Raw genomic sequence first — 26,396 nt, 5'->3', positions numbered from 1 at the left:
AAAAAACACACTCTTGAACTGAGCTTAAGTGCAGTGTGTCAGTTCATGTTCAATGAAACAGCAAAACTGGATAAAGGTCATTGTAAAAAAAAAAAAAACACACAAGAAAATGTGTGAAAAAATGCTGTAGATAGAAAAATAAGTTACAGAGTTACAGCTGCAGCATGTTTGTGTTGAGGTTGGTATTTGTGACATTTGTTTTCTGCATCCCTCATCTGAAAACAGCCTCTGTCAAGCAAAACTATCAGACATGATTCAGATCAAGGATCTTGTTAAAGGATAAAAGGATAAAAACAGTTATGGAAACAAACATTTCAACTCCAATGATGACCTAATGTGTGGTGCATCTGTTACCACAAGGTGGCAGCAGCAAGTATTTAGTTAGTGGACTTCATGAGTGTTGGATTAAAAATGACAAGGTTTCTTGAATGCACCTCGTTACCAGCTCTGTTTTAGCTCAACGCGCTGCGAACCCTGCGTTACTTGCACTAGCTCTGGTGCACTGAGTTTAATATAGGGCTGCAACTAATGATTTTACTGATAATCAATAAATGTGACAATCATTTTCTTAATCGATAAAATGTTTAGTCAATAAAATGTCAGAAAATGTAGAAAAATGTTGATTAGTTTTCTCAAAAGTGGAAATGAAGCTCTCAAACTAAAAATTGATCCAGAATGTCATAATGGTTCAGTCCAATACACTGTATATTTTGTGTATCACCATCTGTGTGAATTAAAACAAGAAATTCTAATCAAACCTGGTTTATATTTCAAATACTGAGAAAAGATGATGTTTCTCAAATGTCCACTAACTGAAAAAAAACGACTGATCAGTTTTAATGTTTTTGTTTGGTTTTATGGAGCAAAAAACTTAAAATATTCACATTTAAGGAGCTAAAGAATCATTTTAATTATTAAAAAAAAACACTCAAACCGATTAACATGCGACTTGTTTCAGCCCTAGTTTAAAACATTTGAATATTCACTCGACTTTATCCCCCCCCCCCAACACAAAAACAAAAACTCACCTGCAGAGCGGCCACAAACTGAATGGTGCTGACGAGGGCCAGACTTTGTCCCGGGTTAAAGTTGAACTTGACCGTGTCCAGGAAGTGTGCGTTGTCCAGCTGGATGTCCACAAACACGTAGAGCATCTTAATCCCCGCCGTGGCGTCTATGGGGACTGCGGGAGGACAAAAAGACGAGGACGGATGAATCATTCACTCTGTTATGTCAGGTGAAGCTTCAGGCGTGTGCACTATTCATGGAGCCTCACTCGTTCATCTGGATTCATCTTTATAGGACACACTGGAGAACATAAGTGTGGTGGTGCTGAAGTCTTTTCCACAGCAAACACAGGAAGTGAAGCAAACGCCTCAATTATTGAGACACGTGCGGTTACTATTAATGCCGTTAATTTCACAGGCCATTTAGCACAAACCTGGGCTGAGCTCAGAGACGTGCTGAGGTAGACGAGGGGAAAGGTTGTGGATTAAGGAAGACAAATTATAGTCTGAGGTGATCATCATAATTATTCTTCCTCTTCTATTACATTTAATTTGCAGATGGGGAGCGAGGGGACATTTTATGTTATCATTAAGCAATGATGGTCTTCAAAGAGGGAAACGTTATATATAAGGAGAAGGTGCAGCACATTGATGGCCGCCATCAGCGGCACTCAATTAAAATCCCAGAAGAACATTTCCTGCCCAGGTCCACAACTTCATCATGGTTTAGTCCACTACACTGTTTGTACTTTGTCTATCAGCATCTGAGTGGACTAAACCAAGAACACCTCCCAAAACCTGGAAATTACGATGTTCTTAAAAGTCAGGTTTTGGTCCACAAACTGAAATGATTCGGTTTGAATGATTTCTTTGTTTCATGGAGCAAAGAATCCAGGAAATGTTTAAGAAACTGAAACATCTATTAAATTATTTATCTAACAGTCACTTCATCGCTTCTCAAAATATTTGGCGATTAATTCAGTAATCGATATTCTCAATGAATCGATTAGTTGTTTGGGCCATAAAATGTAAGAAAATGCTGAAAATGTTTTGTCAAACCTGGAAATGATTTTGAAAAAAAGACCGTGTTATACTAAAATGCAAAATTGATTGATATAATATCGCCACGCAAAATATTGTTTAGATTTTTCATCCCACCGCTAACCTTTAGTGGGTACACTTTATGTACTTAAGGTGATTAATGTAACTATTTGTTTTACACATGGTTTTAAAGACATGTCAATAAGTCAAAATGCAACACTAATTTAGAATTTTTGGATCGTAATACTTTTCTTTTTGTTTTTTAACTTAGTATTGGGCTAACATATAAGCACATTTATGTCATTTCTGAGAAATACATAGGAGTACATATAAAAGGTGGCAGATGGAATGGAAACAGGGCCACAGGAATGTGAGGGAAAAAGTATAAATTCCTATAAAACGTAGCCTGAAAAGCACTGAAATCAAATTTCAGGATGGAGGATGGTGATTCAATTATGTACTGTATAAACTCAAAAAAGACAGAGGTGACGAGTGGGAAAAGTAACAGGATACTGGTGTGTGTGAGTGTCAATTAGCAGTTAACACAAGTGATGAATGTGCTCACATCACGGTTTTTGTAAAAGGCAAGTTTTAACCCCCGAGACACGAGTTAAGTGGAGAAAACCACAAGTTAAATTTATCATGAGGGTAAACAGAGTGGAGTTAGGCGGCGCAATTAGAGAATGAGTGAACGAGGGATGGACTGGACTCACTTTCACTGTCGACGGGTTTAATTCACCCATGAGTTGCAGCAGCATGGGTTCACTCAGCTCTGCTGCTCATTACTGACCATTTAAACACTGACTCAGAGCAGGGAGGGTTAGCCTTACGCATTCAAGGAACCTCGTAAATTTGTTGGAAAATGTTGATCAGTATTTAAGAAGCTCATAAACTGGTTTTAATTGTTAAAAAACTCAAAATTAAAGTGACACATATCAAAATAGTCGGCTATTATTTTAGTAATTGATAAGATTTTAGAGCAAAGATGTGGAACTGTCCTTCACTGATCAGGAAATAATCAATAACATGTTAATTAAACTGGATTTTGAAGCTTCAAAATAATTTAAATCAGCTTCTCAAATCAGTCCTCATCCTTTCATCAGCTGACATTTGTCTTCTGATAGTTTCTGGTCACTATTTTCTCCATTTGTTGATCAGTTTGGGTTCATTAAATGTCAGAAAATATTGAACAGTGGAAATGATGAAGTTCTCAAATGTCTTGTTTTTGTTCATTTGGGGTTCACAAACCCCAAATTTCTCAGCTTTCTTTGTTTTATGGAGAAAAAAAACTTAAATATTCACATTTAAGAAGCTGAAAAATCAGTTTTCAGAGTAGATACATGAAATTGCCCTTCAGTGATCGGGAAATAATCAATAACATGTTGATTTTCTTTAATTAAACTGGTGTTGATGGTTCAAAATGTCTAAGATTCTCTTAAAAATAGCACAAAAGACAACTTTATTTTCCAATTTTCAACTCATACTTTCATGAGCAGAAATTTGTCTTTAGAAGTTTCTGTTGACTAATTGACATTAAATGTTGATCAAACCTGGAAATGATGATGTTCTCAAACGTTTTTGTCCACAAACTATAAATGAATCAGTTTCAATCATTTCTTAGTTTTACGGAGCAAAGAAACCAGAAAATATTCAACATTTAAGCTGGAAAAAAAGGAATTAACTGTGTCTTTATAAACTTGTCTTATACTTAATAAAGTTGACTACATCTTTGTTTGTTTTTGCTTCTCAAATGAGTCATGTCACCAGAATAGTCTGGATCTGGATGAGCTTATGAAGCAGAAGACGGTCCAGTAATATTTAAAACTGCACCAGCTGCTCTGGATTATCTTCATCATCGTTATTATCTGTGAGTTTTTAGTCTTTATTTGCTTGTTTTTCCTCAAATAAAAGATCAAATAAAGCCATCAGACTCTCGGTGACTGTGTTAACGTTTAAACACGAGCAACATACAGTAATGAAGTAAACTCATCAGTAAATGTGTTTTATGACGACACCGTTGTTGCCTTCACGACAACAAAGGCCGGGACACGACTGATATTCAGAAGGTGATACTTCACAGAGGGAGAGTCAGTCTTTAATCTCCTGCAGGTGTCTGACATCGAGGGACGCACTTCAGATGATGTCCTCACTCCTCGTGGTGGAGTGATGAAGGAGTGATGAAGGTCAGGGAACACACACACACACACACACAAACACAATTCTTTTTCTACAGATCTCAGTGAATCTGTTCCACTGTGAAAAACCCGTCCATCAATTTAAATCTTTAACTTTATCTCTCTGTAAACAAACACACAGGAATATGAAGTGGTGAATGTGGCACACACACACACACACTGAGAGAAAACAGGTCTTTTTTAAGGGCTTGAATTAAAATTCAGTCGGTGGTTCTTGGTATTTAGGAGAGGTGAGTTTGTTGTGGCAGGGAAATATCACAACTATTGATTTAGCATTTCCTCTCATGTTGTGTGGGAGACAGACGGACGGACAGAGAGACAGCCAGCGAGAGCGAGGAGCGAGCGTCCTCTGGAACTACTCAAGCTTTTCAAAGGACGCCTCTAATGCATGTTGCCCATTGATCTCCGGGGGTAAATGCGATGTTCAGGCTCCAAAGGTCTGCACGGATTCATCGGCCACGGCAGCACTAACTAGTTACACTTCACTTTGTTTCCATTACTCAATAGCTGCACCGCTCCGTCTGTCCACATCAGACCGTGTGTCTGTCTTCAGACCGCGTGTCTGTCTTCAGACCTCGTGTCTGTCTTCAGACCTCGTGTCTGTCTTCAGACCGTGTGTCTTCAGATCACGTGTCTATCTTCATACGACCATGTGTCTGTCTTCAGACGACCCAAGTCTGTCTTCAGATCATGTGTTTGTCTTCAGACCATGTGTCTGTCTTCAGACGACTATGTGTCTGTCTTCAGACCTACGACTGTGTGTCTGTCTACCGACATACGACCATGTGTCTGTCTTCAGACCGTGTGTCTGTCTGTCTTCAGACCGTGTGTATGTCTGTCTTCAGACCGTGTGTCTTTAGAACACGTGTCTGTCTTCAGACGACCGTGTGTCTGTCTTCAGACCTACAACCATGTGTCTGTCTACAGACATACGACCGTGTGTCTGTCTTCAGACCATGTGACTGTCTTCAGACCATGTGTCTGTCTTCAGACGACCGTGTGTCTGTCTTCAGACCATGTCTGTCTTCAGACCATGTGACTGTCTTCAGACGACCGTGTGTCTGTCTTCAGACGACCGTGTGTCTGTCTTAATACGACCTTGTGTCTGTCTTTAGACCACATGTCTGTCTTCAGACGACTGTGTGTCTGTCTTCAGACCACGTCTGTCTTCAGATGACGTGTGTCTGTCTTCAGACGACTGTGTGTCCGTCTTCAGACCGTGTGTCTTCAGACGACCGTGTGTCTGTCTTCAGACCGTGTGTCTGTCTTCAGACCGTGTGTCTGTCTTCAGGATGACCGTGTGTCTGTCTTCAGACCGTGTGTCTGTCTTCAGACCATGTGTCTGTCTTCAGATGACCGTGTGTCTGTCTTCAGATGACCGTGTGTCTGTCTTCAGATGACCGTGTGTCTGTCTTCAGACGACCGTGTGTGTGAAATCATTGCGGTGGTAACTGATGAATACATGAATGTTTGCACGATGAAAAAAACTGAGCCTGCTGTGGATGGGAGACCATCTCTAATCCAGATTGAGGTCATGAATATTCAGGACTGAGGACGTTCTTAAACCACCTTCAAATGTGGTTTTTGTGATCGGACCTGAGGCCTCGTTCAGGACAGACTGGGATTGTGTTCAGACCTGAAATCTGGACCTGATCCGATGTTGATAACCCACTCAGCTGATACAGTAGTTTTTACATATTTAAAACCACCATAAACAGCCCATAATTAGCCCCTTTAAAGACATAATAAAGCCCCAGCTCTGTAACAGATATTCAGCTCAGGACTGGAGCAAAATAATGTAATAAATGAACATAATTATTGTGATAAAATGTCACATATTAAAGTTTAAGTTTGGCTCCAGAGTAAAAAGTTCCTTCCTTGTGGTTTTAAAACTTAAAAAACAACAAACACTCATTAAACACAGAGAAACTTTCACACAAATCTAAAACATTTAATAGTAATAACGTCGTTTCCCACCCTCTAACCTGACACTGAAGATACGTATTATGGGCTGTTAATAAATTATTTCTTAGCTCCGATAATGAAGAAGAAAAAGGAACGAACGCGGCACATTTGTATCGTCTGTGCTAAGAGATGCATTTATGTGGAATTTAGAGGTTTGGATTCATTTTTCCTGAATCTAATCCAGTCGTTTATTTAGGGAACGTCATCATTTCCAGGATTAAGAAACGCTGATGAACATTTTTCAACATTTCTTTTCTACTTGTGGACCAAACAACCAATCAAGAAATAATCCACAGATTAATCGATTTCAGTTACAGCCTGAGATGAGCACAGCGCCCCCTGTGACCCGCATGTGGAGGATCAAGCGGTAGAAGATGGATAAATGGAAACACTTGTAGAAAGTACGAGTGGAAGAAGAAGAAGAAGGAGAAGAAGGAGTGAGCTGGACAAACGTGTGTGTGAAACCAAACTGATGAGATCCAGCGGCGTATTTAATGATTTAATCTTCTTTTTGTTTTCTTTTAAATAGTTAAATCACATCGTGAACAAAGGGAACTCACTGAGACAACTGTGTCCATAGTGCACCATGAAATCCGCTCCCAGAGCTCGAGCGGTGAAGTCGTCCACGCAGCAGGCGCCGTACGTCACGTCTCCCAACACGATGGTGTCTGCCTCCGTGAACCTGGAACAAATGCATGCGCTAATCAGTACAGACACAGACCATAATATACACACACACACACACATATATAGACACCTGCTGTTGTTTGTTACCACGGTAATCGATATACACGACGTGCCTCGCACGGTGCGATCATGAGTGAGTGGAATACGATCAATCCCTCTGACGGAGAGCGAGGACATGATGTAAAATCTGACACACACACAGACACACATACACACACAGACACACACACATACAAAGGAAGTCTGGCAGTAAAAACCCTGACCACACGAGGATCACAGGGTCACCGGTGAGGTTTGACCACAGGGAGGAAACAGGGAAACGAGAAGGAGACAAATGTGTTGTTTTGTCGTCACACAAAAATGTGGAAAATGTGTTTGTTGAACCTCAAAATGACAGATTTTAAAGAAAACTAAACATGTTTATTCTTCATTCTTTCTGCCACTTGTTTGTATTTACCTTACACATGAGTGAATAATGAAATAAAGTGAAAGAGATGAACGGATGAAGAGGAAGACACTGAGTCCGCAAAGTTTACTGCAACAAAATGAAGCTGAAAACAGAGAAATTATTGTTATTATTGTCATATAGCTATTAATGAAATGAAATACCAAAATCACAGGTAGATGTTTTCTTCTTTTCTTTTAATAATAGTCACCAATTATTATACATTATGAATTTTAGCTCTCAAAAGTGTCTAAATCTTCATTATTTTCATGCTTAAATGTATTTTCTTTAGTTTTCTGAAGACTTTTTTCATGTATTTATCATTTACCTAAACATTACTTTATTGAAAACAATGTAATGAATGATGTTAAGTTATTTTTTTCTCCCTATCATTTGTCATCAGGGATGGGGAAACATTATTTCTATTTCAATGACGACCTCGTTTGTGTTGCATCTATTACCACAAGGTGGCAGCAGCTGCTCCCGTGTTACTTATTCGCGAATATTCTACGAATAATACAGTCAAATATTCAAATAGCATTTTTGTAAGAAATACTTGTCCCTATTGGTTATCTTTAAATAGCTATATTTTATCAGGAGGGGGAAAATATATTTATATTATATATATATATATATATATATATATATATATATATATATATATGTATATATATGTATATATATGTATATATATAATTAAATAATATATTTATTTAATTTAATATAAATTAGGGCTGAACAACAACTTTATTGATCGTCAGTTACTTTGACAATCGATTTATCAGTTTGAGTGTTTGTTTTTTAAGAACTAAAACCATTTTCTGTGATTTTTCAGCTTCTTAAATGTGACTATTTTCTGTTTATCTTTCTGTTTTGGTTCATCATAATTTCCAGGTTTGACAAACACGGATCAACACATTAAATAATAATCGTCAGACGAATCGATTATGACAAATAACCGTTAGTTGCACAAATGAGTTGATAAATGAATCGTTTGACTGCTGACCTGGATTTAGAGAACATTTCTCATGTTTTCAGCCTGGTTGTAGTTTTTTAAGTCACATCTGGGTTGTGAGAGCGAAGCAGACGCCGCGTGAGCCTAAAAAAAAACCATGTATATATATATTCATGGCCCTTTTTAAAGGAGGAAAACGTCCAATTTCCAGCGACATCTGCAGAGGCAAATCTGTTGGAATGAACTGCCGATCGCACCGCGGAGAGAAAGCAGCTCCTTCTTTCTTTTATCACTCTTTACGGGCAAATAAAATGCTAAGTAAAGCCATAAAAGCTAAATAAAATCAAATAAAGGCTGAGGGTAAGAGACAAGAACATAAGTGTGAGGTGTTGTTGTTGTTGTAGGGGAGAGACAGGTGGTTGATGGTGGGGGCGGAGAAGGTGGAGGTTGCCAGGTATTTGTGTGGGAGTGCTCTGACAGATGCAGCCTCCACAGAAGGGGCAGAATAGAGATGAGATGAGATGGAGGGCGGCAGCGAGAGAAGAGGTATGTGATAAACACAGAGAGGAGAGAGAGAGAGGGGGGAGAAGAGAGAGAGAGAGAGAGAGAGGAGCATCTCCAGCAACCAACAGACTCTTAGTAACGTCTCCCCTGCTGCACAATCTTTCAACCCACATCCATTTACTCCTCACTCTGCTCCATCGCGAGGAGCAACATTTCCATTTAGCCTTTTCCTCCCTGCTTCTCTCTGATGTAATCTCCGGTTCGCTCTCTCGCTCTCTCTCTGTGGACTCATCATTGTTCCCCGGGTTAAAGCTCAAGCACCATGTGCTTGTTTTCAGCTGCAGTCGTCGTCGTCGTAGTAGTCGTAGTGGTATTAAAGCAGAACTATGCAGGAGTCAGAGTCGCTGTGACGGTTAAATGTCTTGTTGTGGGGAGGTTGGAGGCCGTGTGCACGTTGTTTGAGACACTGTGGGGTGAAGTCATAAAGAGTTGAAGTCTTAAAGTTCTGCTTTAAGAGTGAATTATCAATAATAAATCTGTTTCCTAACGCATGACAATGAACAAGACTTCCTCAGCTGCAAACACATAGGACTACAATGATTAATCGATCAATAAATTCATCGCCAAGTATCTTAATAATCGATTATAGGTTTGAGTGTTTTTATTTTATTAATGAAAACCAGTTTCTGTGATTTTTCAACTTCTTAAATGTGAATATTTTCTACTTTCTGTGATTTTTCAGCTTCTTAAATGTGAATATTTTCTACTTTGTCATTTTCAGCTTCTTAAATGTGAATATTTTCTACTTTCTGTCATTTTTCAGCTTAAATGAAATTAAATAAATATTTTCTGGTTTCTTTTGCTCCATAATACAAAGAAATCATTAAAAACTCAATCATTTTAGTTTGTGGACATATGATACTGATACTCAAAACACTGAAACAGATACTGACTAACTTATTTTCCTCAATGATTAACGTGTTATTTACGAGTTATTTGGTTCATAAAATGTCAGGAAATGTTGAAGAATGTTGATCAAACCTGGAAATGATGATGTTTCCAAATGTCTTGTTTTTGATGATTTCTTTGTTTTATGGAGCAAAGAAACCAGAAAATATTCAACATTTAAGAAGCTGAAAAACGTTAAAACCTTATTCAAACCGATGAATCGATTATCAAAATACTTGGTGATGGATTTGGTTATTGATTGGTAATCTGAGAATCGCCGCAGTCCTAGTATAATCTGATCCAAGCCAAAAATCCTTGACATCACATGCTTCATGCAGCATTTTAGCTGAGTCATGTTTGGCCTGTTTATTTCCCCTTAATGGGAGGATTTGTTCCACAGTTTGTTTTTTTGAAATGACTCAGCACATCGTTGATAAATGGTCTAAAACCACTGCATCAGACTGATATCAGTATCTGTGCTGGACACAGAGAAGAGATTTTGTGCCATCTCCAGCAAAAACAGGCTGACGGAAAGTCGTCTTTTTGTGCTTTTGCTGCTTTGGCTGTTTCCCTCCACTGTCACCCTCTCTCCCCTCTCTTCTGTTTGTGTCTGCTCTCCTGTGAAGCTGCTCTCAGATGAAGGCCAGTGCAGCTGAGTCCAGGAAAAACACACACGGATAAATAAATATTTACATCAGATTTGAATCTATTACCCTCGCTCTTGTCAAGGATTGGATTTTGTCTGCTGGTGTCTGTGTCGCCGACACCAGGGCGGTCATTATAGAACGACAACAACAACATCATCATCATCATCACTGTACAGGTGGATTTACACGAGTGAGGATTCAAGCATTTTCTTCCTCAGTCGCTGAAACGAGAGGCGGTTACATGGTTATGTTCAATATGCCTTAACCTAGAGCGGCTCAATATATAGATATTATATCTATATATGGTGACGTGAAACAAGATCTAGTCCTATGGAGGTTAAGGGGAAAACATGAAAGTAGTTAAGGGAAAATCAAGGAAGTAGTTAAGGGAAAAACATGGAAGTTGTTAAGGGAAAATATGGAAGTTAAGGGAAAAAATGTGGGTTGTTAAGGGGAAACATGGAAGTTGTTAAGGGAAAATATGGAAGTTAAGGGAAAAAATGTGGGCTGTTAAGGGAAAACATGGAAGTTGTTAAGGGAAAAACATGGAAGTTGTTAAGGGAAAATCTGGAAGTTAAGGGAAAAATTAAAGTTAAGGGGAAAATCTGGAAGTTAAGGGTTGTTAAGGGAAAACATGGAAGTTGTTAAGGGAAAATATGGAAGTTAAGGGAAAAAAATTGAAGTTAAGGGAAAAATGTGGAAGTTAAAGGTTGTTAAGGGAAAACATGGAAGTTGTTCAGGGGACTTGAGGACAGACTGAGATTATAGTGTGACTGAGTTTTCATTTAGGTTGACAAAGAATTACAAACATATTGACAAGTTAGAAAGATTTTCCCAAATTCAAACTTCCACGATCAATAGCATTTAAAGAAAACATTGTTGAAGCACATTATTTTGAATCACAGTGAACAAGATTGAAAATATCAATGTTTCCTTCAAACATTACTGATTGCGGAATTTCAAATCTATGAATATCTATGAACTTTATTTCAGTGTCCCAGTTTCAAGCGAGGGTGCGCTCCATTTGCTTACCCAGCTGTCCAGGATGTTATTTCATGTTAATGAAGAGGGTTTGTTTCCACCCCCATGTCATGTCTGGGGCTATGTAAAACACAATTGTGTATTTAATATAAAAATAATAATGCAATCACTTAAGAATGTGGAATTGTCGCGTTGTGAGCGACCTGAAGATTTCTTCCATCACAGTTTGGCCGACTTTGGTTTGCAGTTGCATAAACATGCATCCACCTTTTTCAGCTAAAAATACACAGCCAGCCCACCAGAGGAACACACACACACACACACTGCAGACCACGCACACAAACCCTCCAGAATGCAAAAGCCCAGCACTACAGAGGAAGATTGTATCTAATCAGCCGTGGATCTGCCAGAAACACCATTATCACACAATCTTCACTCACACAGCACAGGCACATGCAGTCATTTCCAGAATGAGAAGAGAACACACGACTTTCATGGTAATAAATGCTAAGAATCTGATTAAGAGGCGGCAGGAGACGTGCGACGCTACCGGGACGAGGGCAGAGTAATTACTGGGCTCAGCGTATCTACCCACGTCCCACTGGGAGAGAGGCAAACGGTGGGAGAATCCAGACTAGAATATTATCGGTGTTCACTAAAATCCCTCTGCCAACACACACACACACACACACACTATCTCACACGGTGTCACGCGATACGACGCCTGAGCCCGAGCAGAATGAGACAGAAATGCCCTCAATGTCACATCATTTCCATTTATCTGCTCCGCTCTCCCTCCGCCTCCCCCTCCACTCCACCGTCAGTTATTTCAGCAGCTGGTTTTTTAGCCTCATTTTGGGGCGAGGACGCTCAGTGTCGCCGTCATTCCGGCCCCGAAAATGTCATTAAGATCTAATTACGATGTCAGTGAAGCCCCTGCACTCACTAACAGCTCTGGTTAATTAGCTATTTAGCATATACAGCTCGATATGTGTGAGAAAGTGCCAGCTGATTTGAATCTGTGTTATGAAAACGACTGCGTGTGTGTGTGTGTGTGTGTGTGTGTGACGCCGGTTGATTGTACCGCTGTTTATCAGCAGGTTAAGTGGCTGATGTGTTGTGTGTAAACACTGTGTCACTCTGCTCCATTATTGGCCCGTTGTGTGGCAGCAGTGTTTGCATGAAAACAGTTTACTCGTTCAGCTCCTCTGTCCTCTGGGACAATATCCTCCTCGCTCTCTCTATCTCCCTCTCCCTTTGTTTTTATTTGACAGAAATGCCACAACAGAAGAGGAATATATCGACTCACACCTAATATCTGCCTTCAGTTCTTTTGGACGGAAATTTCTTCTGATGCCAAAACAGAAGAGTAGTTAAGTGAAAGTAGTTAAGGGAAAATCATGGAAGTAGTTAAGGGAAAAACATGGAAGTTGTTAAGGGAAAATATGGAAGTTAAGGGGAAAAATGTGGGTTGTTAAGGGAAAACATGGAAGTTAAGGGAAAAAATGAAGTTGTTAAGGGAAAATCTGGAAGTTAAGGGAAAAATTAAAGTTAAGGGAAAAATCTGGAAGTTAAGGATAGTTAAAGGAAAACATGGAAGTTGTTAAGGGAAAATATGGAAGTTGTTAAGGGAAAATATGGAAGTTAAGGGAAAAAAATGGAAGTTAAGGGAAAAAATGGAAGTTAAGGGAAAAAATGGAAGTTGTTCAGGGGACTTGAAGACAGACTGAGATTATAGTGTGACTGAGTTTTCATTTAGGTTGACAATGAATTACAAACATATTGACAAGTTAGAAAGATTTTCCCAAATTCGGACGGAAATTTCTTCTGATGCCAAAACAGAAGAGGAACTTGAGGTTTAAGAGTCACAGGGTAGGACTGAAGGATTCTGAGTAAATATCTACAGTAATTGCGATTACTTTGACAGGAATTTGGATTTGATTGGTGGACCCGTTCCCGGGCGTCACACAGAGGACAGTGTGGACGATCTGTCCTTCAGAGAGAAGTTCAGGTAAGCTAGTTATTTGCGATGTTACCATCTGTGTCAGAGGAACACGACGTCGGAGATGTCAGAGAAAGTGTAAAGAGCGTCCCCGATGCCGAATCTCTGTTCTTGAATTATTTTTTTAACTACACGTCTCTTCATTGCTCTCTATAGTTTGTCTATATTCGGTCCAAATCGCCCGGAAAAATGAGATGTTAACGGCAGACAAAGAAAGTCTCCAAACCATCGTATTAAGACACTCAAAATGAATGTTAAAGTGAACAAACACGTGCTTCTGAGGCTAATGCTGCGTTCATTTTACATCAAAAAAACACGGGAATCTATGAGCTGGGAGTGACGTCACCTTCAAGTTCACGGAGTTCCAGAAAGAAATGTATCGCAGGCCAGCCATCGTTGGCAAAAACCATTCCATAACCACCATGACACGGTATTTTGCTCGTACTCAAACAGTGTAGCAAATAATTGTATGGACAACTGGGTTGTCACGATAAACTGTTTCCACTTTGGGATCATTTCTGGATACGTATGTTTTCGACGTGTTTATTGTATATGTGTATTATTTCATCACCCGCTGACGTGCAGGCAGAGAGAGTCTTGGCTCGGCGTGATGTAGGCGTTAAAGAAAGTCACTGGAGATGTCAGGAACTTCACTTTTACTGATTTTAACGACCAAACACTAACTCTGCAGGGCTGAAACCTGAGGAATCCTGGACTGCTTCCCCACATGCAAAAAATAGATAAGGAATTCCTTCGCCCCAGTGTTTCTACGTTTGAAAACTATTTTTACGAAGCACAGAGTTGACGTGATAAGGAATGGAAACAATGTGCTGCACATCCAGAGAATCGAGAACCTGTCTGAAGAGATGGAATGTGAAGTTTGTCGCCTGACGCTAAATCAGGGAGGCCAGTTGCCATAACAACAGCTGATTTAATAAGACAGAAGTGTGATTAACGGTAAAACATGAACTCACTCACTGACTGTCTACACTCTGGACCGGTCACCAGTCCATTTCAGGGCAAACACACTCAATTTCACACGTATAGACTGTGTCCTTTAACCTCTGCATGTTTTTGGACTGTGGGAGGAAACTGAAGAACATGCAAACTCAAGCTAGGATTCAAACCGGTGACCTCCTTGCTGTGAGTCCTGTTAACGCTTAGATGCCATTGAGATACAGATGACTGACAAGTGCCAGCAGTTAATCACAGACGAGGCTGAAGCTGTGGAATATTCAACTGTCACCATCAAACAGTCTGTGGAATCTATTATAAATGTAGTTGTTATCGTTGGATCAATCCCTTTCTCATAGACTCTCGTGTCAGCGAGCGCGTGTGTGCGTTCATGTTTCTTCCACCAAAGGGAACGTTGACAAATGTAATTCATTGTGTCTGAGGCAGAGATGGTTATTCCCGATTTTTGTTTCCATAATTACAACACGCTCGTTTACCCGTTTAACTGTCTGCAATCTGACAGACACTAAGCAGCTAAATAGTAGAAGACATAGTAGAAAGAAAAAGAAGACACAGTAGTTTTAATCTCTTTGCCTGTTCATTTCTGCATTCAAGTAAAAAAATAATCTAAAGGTTTCCTTTATATTCCTTTCATGAAAACAGGCATGATTTTACTCTCGCCTTGACAGGCCTTTAGCTAACCTCATTCATCTCCAAATTTGGAGTCATGATCAGTTCCCTGACCTCACTTTTCAATCCACAAAACCTTTCGACAACTTTCCATCTTCGATGTGTCATGTACGTAGGGTGCAAATCGCCAAAATGGATGTCAACATTTTTAGTGGCCAACTTCCTGTTGAGTTGAGGCCATGGTTACGGTCTAGAACATCTACCCACCAAATTTCGGGAAATTCGGCAGAACTCAATTTTGCATCCGTTTTTACTTTAGGGGGCGCTATAGAGCCCTTGAGTAATGCACGGGTCCGGGAACTGTGCCAATATCGCATTTTCGCCAGACCTGCCCTCCATGCCAAGTTTCAAGAGTTTTTATGCACGTTAACCCCCTCAAAAACAACGGATATAATAATAATCTGAAGGATACGAGGAATAGGTTCCTTGTATGAGTTCAGCCATTTGTGGCACGGGCCCTAATTTTAATATTTGCAGTACATATTTAAGTAAAGTCACTTTTAATTACTACCTTATTTTCAATGTAAAGCATTTTGTGTTGCTTTGCTTTGTTTAGCATAGTTATAAACACAGTTATGGCAGAGCATCACAATATTTTTTTAGATGTCGCGGATAAACACAAAAAAAACGTTAGAGAATAACTTGTTTCCAGTTTGGTCCTTCCTCTGTATTCCTGTGTAATCTGTGAAAGCTGCTAAAAATAAACTTTGAGATGCAGGTCGTGGGAAGGTAATGAGCTCAACTTGCAGAAACAGCTTGAAAAAAAACCAACGTATGCTGCGCTTTAACGTGAATATTAAAGTCTGGCAGAGCAGCGAGGTTAGAAAGGATGCTACATTTTACTGGCTTTATACTCGGGTTTTTTTTTCATGCAAATTTGCAGTTGTGTGTTTAAAGGAGTGTGTGTGTGAACGAGCATGCGTGTGTGTGTGTGGGGGGGGGGATTTCTGCTAACAGCAGATGTTTTGGTGCCGTATTTATTCAGCGCGCTTCAAGCAACAGTGCCTCACATTAATATATTTCAAACACACCTTCAGAATGATAAATATAGTCGCGCGGCTCGGGCTTCTACAGTTGTGTTTCACATATTGCACAAAGTTACGCAGGCGGTTCTGTCAGATTCTGAAGTTTGACTTTGACGCAGATACAAAAACACACAAATCACCCGTCGTTAATATTCATGAGTCAGACATGTTGTTTGTATGGAGAGCAAAACATGTCATACTTTGATACGCCGTAGCTATGTTATCTTAAAGTGTAAAATAGGTTTATTTACTCTGTGTATGACAGTTTACTTTATCAACTTTCATAATTATTACTTTATTGACAGAGCTGCTGGCGTTGGAGTAAATATGATGGAATTATCACAACCTAAACAGGAAATCACTGCGAAAATAAATGTCTCATGTCAAACATCATTTCTGACATTGTTTGCCAGAAACAATCTGATCAGGATCGCATGCTCTCTTACAATTTAGAATCTTAATCATGAATGAGAACAGATAACCCTGGAACATACAGGTATTTATGAGCACGCTAATTTATGATAGTGTAGGAAACCTTATGTGGGCCGTCTGCTGGATTCTTAATAAGCACTTATGTGAAGGGCTGTAATCAACCAAAGAAATTCTACTGACGCTCTGAAATTTCGACTCAAAAAGCGTTTTGCATCACGTGCATCTGCGCAATAGCATCGTGCATGATTTCCGAAAATATACTACATACTATATACTATACTATGTTGATACATTTGGTACATTCCTCCAGATGAAATCAAATTAACCATAGACTGTATGAAATTAACACGGCAACAACTCGGCTTATCAGAATTTGAGTTGAACCAGAACATACCAACTCACATAAGTCAACTGGGACTTTACAGTGCACATGACATCTAGAAGATTGTTTGAATTTATTTCCAATTTTAAATGATGGTTCCTTTATTTAAATATATTAATGATAGCATGAATCATTGATTGATGTCAATAAACCAAGAGTGTGCTGATATAAAAGACCAAAGACCTTCCAAGCATACAAATTTAGTTCCAACACTCAAAAGTCTAAAAGTTGTCACAAAACTTCATGATAATTTGATTCAACTGTAAATTTAGACCCATTTTCACAAAAACACCAGCTCTAGTTCTAGGTAGTGTGGGTCACACAAACAATGAGTCACATCACACACATAAATATTGAAGGGCTGAGCAGATACAGTTTGTTATTTTGACAAAAAGCACACAAGTGGCCATTCTGTTTGACCTCACTTCCTCTAATGCTTTTTCTTTTTAATGTGTCCCATTCCATCGCCGCTGTACTAGAAATGGGGTTAAGTGCCAGGCTCAAGGGCATGGCAGAACGGAGAACAAACTACTTAAATAACACTTGAAATAACATTTCAACTTGCATCACATGATTTGGACTTGTGTTACGACCCTCATTTTTAAAATCTAGTCTTCAGAGTCAAACAATAGAGTTCTTATAACTGACGTCGCGCAACCAAGGTAACATCATTTTGGCAGGAAGTGATACTGTTCGCATCCATAGACATTGGCCATGTGTCCACTGAGTGGAACGGTACAGCACAGTACATATTTTTTTGCCGTTTCTTTTAGGAATAGTACCAAAAATAACCAGCCCCAAGCGTTCCATTTATTGGCACCCTACCAGAGTAAAATGGTACGATACAACATTATGCATCTGGTATGAAATCTGCCAAAGGTCTGTTATGTTATTGTTTGTGATACTTTAAAATGTCTACTCCTGTTCCGACTATACATCAATGACACTACGTTTAAAATAATAGTGACATTCTTCACCTTAGGGACATAAAATGTACCCTCTGAAAACAATATATTGGGCGAGAGAAAAACGTTGCACCCTTGCGATTGGTGATTCTCATACAAGGAGTTCGAGTTCGTCTTGTTGAGACAAACAGACACAACGTCGCAACGATACGTCAAGCTACGCAGCCATTGGGTACACTTCAGACACTGTGACATTAATAAAACCTATATATTATTTGACGAAATTAGGGACACGATCATTCTAAGTTAATCATTCTCATTAACTGTAGACCAGGAAGCCTTAAATCTGGATGCTAACTTCACCATCATTGTTTATTTTACATGCTTTTATTACCATGCGTAAGCGTTCTCTGGAGTAGAATGAGGGAGTTGAAGATGTCCTAATGCTGCAGGTCAGGAATAATGTCCAGTAGAAGGATCAGATATGTTGAACCTGTCAGTCTCTGTGATATATGACTCGATCTCTGTGGATTTAAAGTGACGGACAGTGAACAATTACAGTTTGGAAGCAGCGCTGTCTGCTACTATTCATTCTTCCAACCAACACGGTGGAGTAAACAAACTGAGTCACGTAGTGTCTGGAGCTCCGCCGCACAGTCTGAGCAGTCTGAATGAATGAAAAGGCCTCACAACAACTGTCTCGTTCTAATGTCACCTGTTTGTTTTCCACACAGGTTTCAGAGGGCGTTGTTCTCACAGCGCCACAAGCTCCAAACTATCTGAAATCAAAGACTGAACAAATGCACAGTTCAGGCGGTGACGTCCGCTCCTCAAGAGTTAAACAAAAGGCTCATTCACCTGAATATGAAACTAGCCTCCACAGTAAATGTGAATCTGCCAATGACTTTGTATAAGAAAACGAGAGAGAGGACGCATAACAATGAAAGCAGAGCAGACACCAGCAGCAAAATTCAAAGCAGACATCAGAGTCTGTGTGCGCGCACGTGTGTGTGTGTTGAGCAAAGTCTTGTCCTTGTATTTAAAAATAAATCCATCCAGTCTGATTAAAACGCAGACATAGTCTGTGCAAGTTTTTCCAATAAAGGACATTTTTAATTACACAGCAGTTTTAAAATGTCTGATTCTATAACTATACATTGCTTTTATATGTATATATACATATATAAAATCACCATGATATGTTTGTGTGTGTTAATGCATAAGGTCCGTTATTGTTTGTGATACTGCATCGATGACATTACGTTTCAAATAACAGTTACGTTCTTCACCTCAAGGACAAAAAACGTACGCTCTGAAAACGACATGTGTATATATAAGGCTGCAAGTTAACTAGTGATTATTTTCTCGAAGAATCATTTAGTTGTTTGTACCATCAATTGTCAGAAAATGTTGAAAAAATAAATGTTGATCAGTGTTTCCCAAACTTCAAAAATAATGATGAAAATGTTTTAATAATTTCTTTGTTTTATGGAGCAAAAATAAAAACTTAACTTAAAGAAAGTTAAAGAAAATATTAACATTTGAGAAGCTGAAAAATCATAAAAAAAGCTCAAACTGATGAATCAACTATCAAAACAGCAGATTAATTTATTAATCGATTAGTTGTTGGCCTTTAATGAAATATGTATCGTTTGTGTGAGAAACTGGCCTTTGAAGGGTTGAAATGCTAAACACAGATAGATAGATATTATTAAATGATTGTGTTTGATGTTGTAATAAAAAGAAATCCACTGAAAGTAATGTTTTGGAATTTTTTTTTTATAAAACACGTTTTCTGATTTCCAGCTTCTCAATTGTGATTTTTTTCCCCAAATTCTTTGTTCCATATAAAAATAAATCATTAAAATTGTTTTTGGACGAAAGAATACATTTGAAAAGATCATTACGTCGAGGTTTGGGAAACACTGACATCCAACAAATTATCCATTCATACAGAAAACAATTGATTCGATTAAAAACATTTAAAGAAATCATAAAAATAACAATTATTTGCTGCCCTACATGAGGTTAACAGAAAAACTGGTGTAGCAAAAAAAACACATCTCTACCTCCACATTATTAATTATGGGGATGTGTTTGATCCGCTGGCTCTCTCGCTCAGGTGCATGTGTTTCCAGATCAAACGGCTCCACAGTGGTCACAGGTATTTGTCAGCCCCAGCAGTAATTTAAACATGACATCCCAGTGGACATGCTAATTTCCACCCACATTCTTGGCACAACGCAGTGACCAGTGTTTGGCACCGGGCAGAACTGAACTGGCCCAGGAAAAAGACAACTCTCGTGGGGAGCGACGTAGCTCAGCGGAAGTGAACTGTCATTATTTCCACTTTTGTTACGACGCAGCTCACTGGGGACAGGAGAGGTAACACAATAACCAGATGGAATTAGGTTACAGTAAATCACCGCAATTTTAATGAGTAGAGAAAAAAAAGTGAGGCAACCCAGCAATGCATTAGAGATAATAAAATAAATGAGGAGGAACACAGGGCGAGGCCTGGTTTCAAATTAAGTAAATATTTTTTAGAAGTTTAGTCAATTTTAATCTAAACCCAAATTGGAAAAAGAAAGAAGAAAATAAATAAAAAACTAAAGCAGCCAAACGAAAGAAATATATAGAGTGTTTAAAGCAAAGTTCTGTTATTTAAGCACCACTAGCTTTTATGAAACAAATGTACAATTTAAGGTCGATACGATACTGGTCAAAATCACTGGGTTAGATATCGCACAGATAAAATCTGATACAATCTAAAAACCACATGCTTCACTATTTACACACTTAGAAAATATAAATTCACAGCATGTTAACTGAGTCATGTTGTAAGCGGTTTATTTGTCCGTTACGGGAGAAGAATATTGGCACTTTTCCATTAAACAGTTCTAGCCCGACTCGGATTAACTCTGATACCTGGTTTTGTTTTAGTTCCTGCTCTGACGAGGTTCAGCTGAGCCAATACTTAAATGTGACGTGAAAAGACTGAAGGTCACTGATCAGAGAGTGTCGTCACTGAAGAGTCATGAGTGCGACGTCCAACACAAGAATCAGAGGCAACAATGTCCAACTGTAGATCAAAGTTAAAAAGACTTAAAAATACTACTTAAAGTTCCCAATTCTACTTATAATTCCAAAATCTACTTGAAGCTCCAAAATCTACTTATAATATACTTTAAGTTCCAAAATCTACTAAAAGTTCCAAAATCTACTTATAATCTACTTAAAGTTCCTAAATCTACTAAAAGTTCCAAAATCTATTTATAATCTACCTAAAATTCCAAAATCCAGTTATAATCTACTAAAGGTTCCAAAATCTACTTATAATTCCAAAATCTACTTATAATCTACTTAAAGTTCCAAAATCTACTAAAAGTTCCAAAATCTACTTATAATATACTTAAAGTTCCCAAATCTACTTATAATTCCAAAATCTACTTATAATCTACTTAAAGTTCCATAATCTACTAAAAGTTCCAAAATCTATTTATAATCTACATAACGTTCCAAAATCTACTAAAAGTTCCAAAATCTACTTATAATATACTTAAAGTTCCCAAATCTACTTAAAATTCCAAAATCGATTTATAATCTACTTAAAGTTCCTAATCCCGCTGGTTGGTCAGAGAGTGTCGTCACTGAAGAGTGCGACAAAGCAACATTCCAACCATTCTGGTGTCGGTTTGATGAAAAACTGTCCACAAACACAGAGCTACAGTCAGCGGGAGTCTGTTCCTCTTTCCTTCATCTTCAGGATTCATTTTAAATAAAGTGTCAGAGCTTTTCTGTGTTCGTCTCAGCGAGTTCACAAACCAGAGACTGTAGTGAAGGAGCAGGTGCAGTTAGACACCAGTGAGCAGTTCAACTGTTGATAAAACTCACTGAGGGTTTTCAAACCATTACAGCGTTTGAGGAGGAGTAATGATAACTATGACTCCAGTGAGTCATTGACTCCTATTTTTAGACACAACTAAAGAACCCTGAACACTCTACTCCACTAGTAAAGGATTGCTGCTTTACTCCAGTGTTTATCACATGTCCTCAGCCACTGTTTCCTGACATAAATAATGTGTGAAGAGGAGCTTTTTTGTTTACTCGTACACACATACAGATACAGAGAATTGGACTTGGCTGCACTTGTGAGACATTATGAAGTTCCGGATCTCAGCCCGAGGACATTTTATCAATTCCGGACCTCGTGGGACTTTGCTGTCATAATAAAAGAAATTAAGAAAATAAAAAATATTTATACCATGAAGAAAAGAGCAAAATTGCCTCCCAAAAGAGAACAGGACCAAGACAGACAGAGGCAAAGACCGAGAGACAGACAGTGAATATGAGGAGATGAGGAGGTGAGAATAGAATACAAATAAGACGGATGAATTATCAGCAACAAATCTGATATCTGTGATCTGCTTTCTACACGGAGAACACTGAGAATATCCCGACAAAGTACTCGCCTCCAAAAATACATTTGGCATGGGGCTCTCTGTGTCGCAATGATCCATCCTATATCTTCCACTCAGTGTTTCTTCCTCTCCCATTTCTCTTTTATTTTATTGTCATTTTGACACAAACACACGACACCGCGGTCGCACAAAACCCCACAGTGAAGTGCGACAGCCTCCGTCTGCAGGAGCTGAACATCTGCCAGGAACGAGTGAACGGAGAGACGTGAGGCGGCGACGCCCCAGACAGATGTTTGCAGTAATGCCATCAGATAATCCTTTAAATCCCAGAAAAACAAGATCATTACGGCTATTTCTGCGACTGCACCCTCATCTGTTTATCATGGCATTTTTTCAAAAGCCTTAAAACCCATGATGGGTCATTATGGAAAAGCCCGCAGCTTTATCAAGACACAGATCCAAGCGGCTGCACAGATGACGAATAGAGGTCGGACAAAAAGATCAGTGGGTTTCTCTACTCTGTCAAAACATCACCCAAACCTGCTGAATACACGTTATATAATCACTAATAATGATGATAAAGTTATTTTGTACAGCTCTTTTTCAAATCTACATGACAAAGTCTACTTTTACAAGATCTCGAGGTCATTAAAATCCGCAGAACACATATAATGGGGTGTTTTTAAAGCAAAGGTTAAAAGAATGCGATATTACTGTGGAGTAACAAGGGGACCTGTTGCCATTAACCCAGAGTCCTACTTAAAATTTGAGGAGAACCTGACCTGGGACAGGAACACCTCACAATTGGTCAGGAGAAGGAATAACATCAACCAGAGACTTCTTCTACCGTGTTCTTCTACCACTCCACCATGGAGAGCATCCACACCTACTGCCTCTGTGTGTGGTTATCCAACAGGAAGGAGCTCCAGAGGGTTACCAAAATGGCTGAGAAGGTCACCGCGTGCCCCCTATACCCACACTGGATTGAACCTCCACGGTTCTCCCCCTGCCTCAGGAGAGCCAGCACCATCCTCAAGGTCTTTCGCTGTTTGAGTGACTACCGTCAGGCAGGCGGTACAGGGCCATCGAATCCAGGAAAAATAGACTGAAAAACAGCTTCTATCCAAGCGCCATCAGAGCTGTGATTGCCACTTCACATCAGGGTCATAAATAAGGGTCCACAGCAATATCACCAGATAAATGCAGCCGTTTCCCACACACAGTATGTTCTGAATGTACTGTTCTTTTTTAAAAATCCCTCCTGTAAGTGGATTTTTATAGACTTTGTAAGTCTGTGTGTTATTATGTTCTAAGTTCTAGGGTTTCACTGAAAGGTTTCGTTGGACCTGTTACAATGACAATAAAGATTTTCTGATTTCTTATGTTGATTTCTTTCAGTGTGCACGTAACACAACATTTCATATCTCATTCATGTTCATTTGCGTTCCTCACAAACTAGGGCTGGATTTTGTGATTCATTCATTCGTCGACTTTTATTTGGAAGATCCGATATCGATTCATAAAATCCTTCTTTTAAGATCTGTTAATATAGCATATCCTGCAGACTCTGCTCAAATCCTGTGAGATCATCAAAATCACACGAGACTTGACCATGATAGGAAAAAATTATCTGCTGGACGTTCATTGTCCTCACACTAGGACAACGTCACGCTACTCGGTCATCGGCCCCAACCCGTCTACCAAGTAAATAGCAATTACTAGTATAATAAATAAAGTTTGAAATGTAAAATAATTAGGAGAGGACACAAATAAACCACATGCTTTCTTTTGGGTTATTGGCACACTTGTGTTAAATGATCTCACTTTGAACTCATTGATTCATTCATTCATTCAAAGGCCAGGCAAGGCTTTACCATTCCAAACAGTACCAAACCAAACTGCCACTATGGAAACACAGAAAATAGCATAACGACTTTTCTTGTTTAGACTGCAACTCAAATCAGATCAGGATCTGATCTTCCTGAACCAACTGATCACATTATATCTTACAAGTGATCAGATCTAATCTGCGTGTGTCCATATTGACGTTGTCTCGTCTCGTCTTCCACATGCATTTCTATAGTTACAGGCCACACCCCCCGGAAAAACAAGTAGCCGAAACAAAATTAACAAAACGGACGACAGAAATCTGTGTCTGTGGAGCTGAGGGACGCAGAAGACATTTTGAAAATCTTAGTGACTGAGACGTTCAGACTGAAACAGATTTGTAAAAATCCCATCCCTATGTCACAAGACTGTGACATAGGTTAGTGAAAGTACTCACTGCATTAGCTTGGGTCAAATAACTCATTTCCACCTGAAACCTATCAATCACTGCAGTAATTATCCAATGAAAGAATCCTATCTTTTAGTTCGGTTAACTCCAGGACTGTCTTTTCAGGGCCGGGTTGTGTATTTTAAAAAACCTTCCTTGCACAGTCTGTTGGATGTAATTTAACTGCTGCATGCACTCATTTAGACGAGAGAACGATTCATCAAACAGCACAACATGGTCCCTAAAGCCACAATCCACATGACATAAAAGTCAACTCAGAAAAATAACGCTCATAAAACCCTTCTCTTTTTTTGTTGTTGTTGCCGCTGATGAAGTCACATCCATCTAATCCCTCTTTCCTTCAGCCCGAAGGCTTCACTCCATCATCCGTCACTCGACTCCCTGAAGTTATTTCACCCACTCTCTTCATTTTCTCAAGCTCTGTGACTCCTTCCCTTCTCCTTTTATTCTCCTCTGTCATAATTTCTGTGAGCTGCTTTCAGTCACTACATCTTAATTTCTGAGAATCCCCTCTAATTCGAGTACCTTCAACACTTCATAAGCACAAGTGAGTCTATGAGATTGAGTTGTCCTTCATTTGTCCTCTTAACAATAAAGACATTCTGCTGACGTTCCCTCTCTTTTCCCTTGATAGTATTATTGTTAAATTAACTATATAAACAATAAGGCACGGTATCGTTAGGACTTTCTCGATGCTGATGCTGCTTATCGATACTCATGGATTTCTTTGATCTGATGCTAAGCATGGCTGAACACAGTTGCTCCAGAGAGTTCTGGAGAAGAGTTTTTACTCTTTACCTGACACTACAGTTGTTAGTGAGAGAGAAATTTACTTTTTCAAACGATATAGCACAACAAAGTTCAAATATATATCCATGGGACCCTTCACTGCTCTTATTAATGTACCAGAAAAATAATGGTACATCAGCAAATATTGTAGATAGCCAATCTAGCCAGGTAACTTGTCATCAATCTAAGCTAGCCAGCTAAACCCCATCTATTAAACTATCTAAGCTAGCCAGCTAACTTGTCATCCATCTATCTAAGCTAGCAGCTAACTCACCAGTTATCTAAGATAGTCAGCTAACTTGTCATCTATCTAAGCTAGCAAGCTATTGAAGCCAGCCAGGTAAAATATCAAATTGATGCTAGCAAACAATATTCCTGTCGTTTGCTAGAAAAAACACAATGCCTCCAAAAATACAAAAATCATGGTAAATAGACATAAACAGCTTGAAAATAAACAGAAATTCTGCCTCCCCAGTCCACTGGCCATTTTGCTATTGCAAAATATTCGGCAGTATATATTCTCGCAAGATTTCAGATCTGTCTTCTACCACTTAATCCTCCACATGAGGGTCGCAATTTTGCACATGGGAGATTTCAGATCCCCTTTGACCTCAAATGTTCAAAAGCACCTCCACTCGCTCCACTTCTTCACCATCAAAGTTGCCTTTTTTAGATAAAAAGCTCCTATATTTGAATTTATGCAATTTTCTGGCAGTATATCCAAAAAATCTTTACCCTTTCTACTACTGCTGGGAACCACAAATAGACGAGACGCCAAAACTCAAAAATAGACTCACCTCAGACATGATTGCAGCGTGAAAACTCTAATCTGTTAGCATCACAAGCAGCTGCTGTGAACCAGGCTCTTAGTTAAAGTTGGAAATTAACATAACTTAAAATTAATAATAGCAGCATCCTTTGTCGATAGATTATAGCTTATCAATACGTGGGTAATAATCACTGACGTCCAGTTATTCATTTTAAACCAGTATCGATATCAATTCCTGAATCCTGGATGATTTTCTGCTTCTTATAAATATAATACAGACATACAAGTACAAAATGCTAATAAAATTAGGCGTACATTTTAAAAAGTACATGACAAAAAGGTCTTATTTTATTATA

The 26,396-nt window shown here is 39.0% G+C and overlaps 1 protein-coding gene across 1 annotated transcript in view; it reads right to left on the bottom strand.

The window, feature by feature from the left end:
- dph1 (diphthamide biosynthesis 1) overlaps positions 1 to 26,396 on the bottom strand; it is an 84,467-nt gene that overhangs the window by 28,500 nt on the left and 29,571 nt on the right. Inside the window, exons 4-5 of the mRNA XM_044031254.1 lie at positions 6,769 to 6,890; positions 1,029 to 1,183 (exon numbers count right to left, since the gene is read on the bottom strand). Coding sequence (XP_043887189.1) covers positions 1,029 to 1,183; positions 6,769 to 6,890 — 277 coding nt within the window. The remainder of the gene's footprint in view (positions 1 to 1,028; positions 1,184 to 6,768; positions 6,891 to 26,396) is intronic.

Source organism: Solea senegalensis, linkage group LG8 (genome assembly GCF_019176455.1).
Source record: "Solea senegalensis isolate Sse05_10M linkage group LG8, IFAPA_SoseM_1, whole genome shotgun sequence".
Taxonomy (NCBI): domain Eukaryota; kingdom Metazoa; phylum Chordata; class Actinopteri; order Pleuronectiformes; family Soleidae; genus Solea; species Solea senegalensis.
The sequence above is the reverse complement of the archived record's forward strand: the minus strand, read 5'-3'. Positions and strand labels throughout refer to the sequence as shown.